We start from the raw sequence: 6,216 nt of genomic DNA, 5'->3' as shown, positions 1-6,216 counted from the left end.
ACCCCATACCATTTTTTATGTTAAAATTAACCTCAAAAAAATAGTTTCTAAAAAAATCATCTATCTAAATAATTAGAATGTTGTAATTTACTGATTTATTATTTAAAGCCAGACTAGTTATAAAATTTAAATGACTTCTTTGAGGCGCTTCAATCACGCTGAAACTAATTAACTGTTTTTCCTGATCCTTAACCTTATTTACTTTTAAATTCTTTCTTAAATAATATTGGACCACAGCGAAAAGTAACTTGCATACATGTAATTAGTGTAAGAAAAAATGTCGCATCTATATATATAAGTCAACACAATACAACGAAACTCCATATTATTATAATGTAATTCGTGTACCCACCTACCTAATCATTGTCTGTAATCGTCTTTTACTTTTCTATACGTTATTTTGTCTTTAATTAGGTACTATTATTTTAATCAATGCTTCGTTTCAACTATCAAGTCTTACATTAGTTAGTACAAAGTGTCTTTTGTTTTGCATGACAAAATGCGTTCTTCCACCATACAAACTCTAAGCATGCCATTCTTCATGGAATCTTCATTATATTTTTGGATGGCATCTATGTTAAATGTTATTTAGTGTATCACTGTACCATATTCGAGTAACAGAATATGTTGGTAAGAAATTAAACCGAGTTATTATATAGCTTTATTTAATGTTTGTTTTAAGCTGGTGAAGCTTTCGTCCTTTGTGAAGTTCTCTATTATAAATTATGTTCGCTTTAAAAGTTAATCGCGTAGTATTTGTTTATATGAATGTAGTACAAATCATGCTTAAATTTGGTTGATTGTATAAGGGTGTTTTGTATTGAAAGTGCCTCTCGATTACAAAGCACTGCAATTTCTGTTGATGTTGAGAGTATTTGGGCAGCGGTTATCATCTTACCACATAGTACCCCATTGCTCGTTTGCCCCTAATGAAGTTAAATAAGAATTTACCTTATTCTATTGAATTATTCTTAAGTATTTTAAATCAATATGATATAATGCTTCATATATTTAAATTTTAATATAAAATTGAATTTTAAAGTCAATCGTAATTCTTAGCATGGTTGCAGACTAACAATAATTTTATTTTAATATAGGTTGTGCATAGAAAAGATGGAAGCTCCCAGAAACACCACAGAGTAAGCCATGTGTCCGCCGCTGCCTTAAGGCATAGGTACGCCATGCTTGAACACGAATTGAGGCTACAGGTAAGATTTAACAAAAATCTTTTATGGTTTCTTTAAGCTGGTGCAATTTCGAGTACGTAAGAAATTCCATCTTAGTCTTTGGATCGGTGTTTCACTCCGCACTTTAGGTACGAAAACATACCTACGGGCGCGCGCTTCTTAGAAATAGCCATGTTATCAATCACTCAATGCGACGCGCGTCCAGTTTAATTCCAATGCATTAATAAATACTGCTCGACCGTGCAACCAGAAGAACATAACTAAATAGGTAGTTTTGTGTTACAATTTGCACAATACAGTAATAGAACTGTATTTTAACTTCATACTAGAACGCCCGAATGACGTGTGCGTGCTAAAATAAAGAAATGTTGAGAAGACAAAACTATTGAGTGCCACGACGTACGCTGCCCAGACTGGTCGCTGTCCAAGTTAAATTTGCTGCGCCGCGCCATCTTTTTGTACCTTTAAATTTCAAGGAGCCCGCCGAGTGATGAATGCAGTATTACTACAGGCTCTAACTGCTTACCGGACCGGATATGAAGTTTGATGTTGGGTGTGGACAGAAAAGATATATTTCAGCCAAAATCTCCATGTGGGGGCGTTGTATCACTGTGGGGTTATTTTCTCATACCAAAAAACTAACTACATATTAACGATAGCAACTATTCTACAAACCATGTATTTTTTTGGTTATTATAAACAAGTAGCTTTGCACCAGTAATGCCGACTAATGAAATTATATAGTTATACTAGCTGACCCGGCCACGCGTTGCTGTGGCTAAAGTTTTTGTACTATATTACATTATAGTAAACAATCTAAGAGGAACGATAAGAGAACATCAGTCACGGAGTCCACTATGCTTTTTCACACAGATGGTATTCGTAAAAAAATATGGTGATCTCCTTATTTGACTTTCTACTACTATAACCCTTTAGTACGATGAAATTATTTACGAACAAAGACGAAAATGTTGATGTTGGTATACAAATTCACAGGATTGAGATTTGAAGGGGAAGTACGTTGAACACAATTAATTAAAATGTTCTTACACTTGATATTAAGCAGAAATCAATACAAAATAAAAATTTATCAGATTTATTATTTCCATTTAATTTTATAACAATATATATATATAATATATATTACAATATAATACAGTAAATAACATGTGACGCTTAAACTCATGAATGAGGTAGGCAAGGCAGACAGTCTTAAACTTTTAAACATTAATATCTATTTTTTTGAATTATAAATACTTTCAATTTCAATTTAATTTAACACCAATCGGTGCACAATGTTTTTGGTTAACCTGTCTTTAGCTAACACAAATAGATTCGACGGTTTCCCAACACGTGAACACGCAACATATAGTTGCCCATGAGAAAAACATGGATTTTCCAAATCTAAACCACAAATGGACATTGTTTGACCTTGAGATTTATTTATAGACATGGCGAAAGCTAAACGAATTGGAAACTGTAGCCTTTTGAAGGGTATGGTAGAATCTGATGGTATCATCGGAATACGTGGCAGCAGGACCACTTTTCCTTTAAACTTCCCAGCCAAAATGGTTGCTTCAAGAATGTTTCCGGTGATCTTTTTGATGACCAAACGCGTACCGTTACATAATTGAGGTGGATTCAAATTTCGGAGGAGAATAATAGGGGAACCAATCTTTAATCGAAGATTATGTGGTGGCATTCCAGGGATATCTAATGAATTTAAAAATTCAATCGGAAAATTTACACTTTCATTTTCATCAACAACAGTATCGATTGATTTAAAAGACATCCGATCGCCTGGTAACAACTGTTGTATCTGGAAATTAATTTCGTCAACATCAACGTTTTTGGCTGCCACCCATGATTCAAATAATTATTCTGTATATCCGGGAAAATACTCTGAATCAATTCATTTTTATCCTGAACAACAGTGCAAAAATTGTCTGGTAGTTTAATGCATTGCGTATTCGGTTGCAGTTCTATTTTACCGTTCCCAATATCTAGTAGTTGTTCGGAAAATATTTGTGCTGATGGATCATTTTGCAATTGTACTCGCATATTTATGGTCAATCGAAGTGTTTCAACACTTCGCCATAAGAATGATTGTTTCAAACATACATTAATCTCATCCGCGAAAGTAGAGCGAGGTATAACCGGTAAGGTCTGCCGGAAGTCACCAGACAAAAGTAAGATTGCTGTTTAAATCTTGCATAGTTCTGTTTAATGCTTCAAGTGAATATTTGTGTGCCATTGTGCACTCATCCCAAATTATTATAGAACTGTTCCGCAACACTGCAGCTATTCCACTATTCTTTTTAATGTTACACATTGCATCTGGTTTATTATGACCGTCCAAACGCTTGAATGTTGAATGTGCTGTTCGCCCACCATCTAGTAAAGTAGCCGCAATGCCTGACGATGCTACTGCTAATGCGATTTTTTGTTGCGACCGTATTTTGGTAAGAATCAACGATATTAAAAAGGTCTTACCGGTTCCACCGGGTGCATCCAAGAAAAAAAAAACGCCTTGTTCAGCAGCAACAGCCAGCATAATCCGATCATAAATAATTTTTTGTTCTACTGTCAGTAATGGTTCACTGTTCATGATAATTGTTGCTAAACTTCCATGGTCATATTGCTTTTCTCGTTGTAAATCGGTATTGACTAAGTCGGTGGCTGGACGATTAGGTGATGGCATACCATAATGATTAAGTAGTAAATTTGAAATAAGAACACATAAATCCTCGATCAAGACCAATGCTTCATTGTACATCGCTGGTGTATAATCTATGTTTTGCCATCGATTTGTTTGTCTAATTCGGTGCAAGATGTCTTCTGTCATACAATTTTTATATTTTTCCCACAAAGTTTGTGCTTGCGAGGGATAACATGTCGTCAAAATAATTGCAAACAACTGACGAATGTTATTCGGTGTTGATGTCAACGCAGCATCAGCAAGCGTTAAGTCCCAATGGTTATCGTCTTCTAGCAATTGCAGTTCACGACATGCATCCTGGTATGTATTGAATACTTGACCATTAACTGTTCATACAAATTATTTAAGTTTTCTTTAGTGTTAATTCCGCCAATATTTGTCTTTAAAACAATTCGACACGTGTTTCGCCTCTACACGAGGCATCCTCAGGACGTGTTGTCTCGCCAAAATCTGGCACGAGACTGAATCAAATGAGCCGGAAGCCGTTCTTTTATACCCTCGTCCCATGAAATGACGCGTTGTGATTGGTCGGCTTTTGTGACGTATTACCCCCGGAAGAGACACGTAACAAAGGTGATGGGACTAAATTTGTTTGTTCATTCAACAATGTAAACATAATGTTATTTTTGTGTTTTATTATTTCTAATTGCTCTAACACATTTAAGCGAAATCCTTTTTCACATGTATGCAAAATATTAAAATTATTATTGTTTCCGAGTGAGTGACCTGTATCAATTAAATGTTTCGCGAAGTTTGATTTTTCGGGATGATTATTCGTAAATGCGGCAATATGTTCCTTTAATCTAATTTCGAAATTTCGACCTGTTTGACCTATATATACCCCGTTACAAGTGTCACAACTTAGTTTATAAACGCCGGATTTTTCTGAATTATTTAATCGATCTTTGCCATTACATATTCGACTGACATTGTGATTCGTTCGGAAGGACACATTAATATTGTTTTTCCTAAATATTTTAGCTATTTTATCCGATATTGGACCAATATATGTCAAACTACCCACATATTTAGTATTTGATTGTGGTGGGACGGGATAAAGTTCTGAATTAATTAAACGTTTTTGTTTATTTTTAATTAATTTGTTCACTAACTGTTTTGTATAGCCGTTGGAAACCGCGATTTGGTATATTGTATTAAGTTCTTTCGCGAAGCTGTCACGGGACAGTGGGACTGACATTAATCTGTGAACATAGCAGCGGAAGGCCGCTAGTTTATGTTGTACGGGGTGGCAAGATGACGCGGGAATAGCAATATCTGTATATGACGGCTTTCTATAGATTTTGAATTCTAATTTATTATTTACTCTTGTTAATGTTAAATCCAAAAAATTTAGAGATTGGTTTGATTCGAATTCCAATTTAAACTTTATTTTTGGGTGGATCTTATTAATTTTATTAATGAATAGATTGATTTGACGTTCGGTGCCTGTCCAGCAAATTATTATGTCGTCAACGTATCGGTAATAAAACAGGATATGTGGGTCTCTCACCACGTAATTACACTCAAAATTATCCATAAATATTTCAGCCATAATTGGACTTAATGGTGATCCCATTGCTAATCCTTCCTTTTGGCGATAGAATTGATTTTTGAATTTAAAATAATTTTGTTTCATAATTTGTTTTAAAGACAAATATTGGCGGAATTAACACTAAAGAAAACTTAAATAATTTGTATAGTTATGGATTTCCGCAAAGTAACGCCTTATTCAATAAATTTTCATTAACTGTTCGTAAAAATTCAAAAGACGTTGGTCCGGGAACATTCACCAATAACAAACGTAAATAGAAGCACTCACGTTTCTTTGGATGTACCGTGTAAAGTCTCCCCAATGTCTTAGCTTTGAATATGCCTGTAATGGAAAGATGTGGTTTTCCTTGTTTCCGTGGCTCCCATTTTTTACTGGATTTGTTCCATGTGAAATAACGTGGAACATCACCATACACCAATGTCTTCGCGAATTGGCCAAAAACATCAGGTTTTTGACACAATGTAAAAAATTCAGTTAGAGTCGTTTTCGGAGCTTCGAACGCTCTTTGGAGAACATTTTCTTCAGTGAAGTATACACGTTGACCGTTTTCAAGATGTATTGCCAGATGTTGGACAGCAGGATCTCTTTCGTGAATGGGAAAGCTGAGAATATGCCTTATTAAATAATATAAATAGCTTCATTGCTGCTAATGTATCTGCCCATTTGGTATCGTGCTATTTCGTCATTTTTATTTATGTTTTGTACTTCAAATATCGCCAAATCACTGCCTTTGTTTACATATTTACAAATATACTTAA

At 34.7% G+C, this 6,216-nt stretch overlaps 1 protein-coding gene across 1 annotated transcript in view; it reads left to right on the top strand.

Moving 5' to 3' along the window:
* LOC126970106 (uncharacterized) overlaps positions 1 to 6,216 on the top strand; it is a 42,833-nt gene that overhangs the window by 27,229 nt on the left and 9,388 nt on the right. Inside the window, exon 6 of the mRNA XM_050815830.1 lies at positions 1,098 to 1,208. Within this exon, the coding sequence (XP_050671787.1) occupies positions 1,098 to 1,208 (111 nt within the window). The remainder of the gene's footprint in view (positions 1 to 1,097; positions 1,209 to 6,216) is intronic.

This window comes from Leptidea sinapis, chromosome 20 (genome assembly GCF_905404315.1).
Source record: "Leptidea sinapis chromosome 20, ilLepSina1.1, whole genome shotgun sequence".
In the NCBI taxonomy this organism is placed as follows: Eukaryota; Metazoa; Arthropoda; class Insecta; order Lepidoptera; family Pieridae; genus Leptidea; species Leptidea sinapis.
The sequence above is the reverse complement of the archived record's forward strand: the minus strand, read 5'-3'. Positions and strand labels throughout refer to the sequence as shown.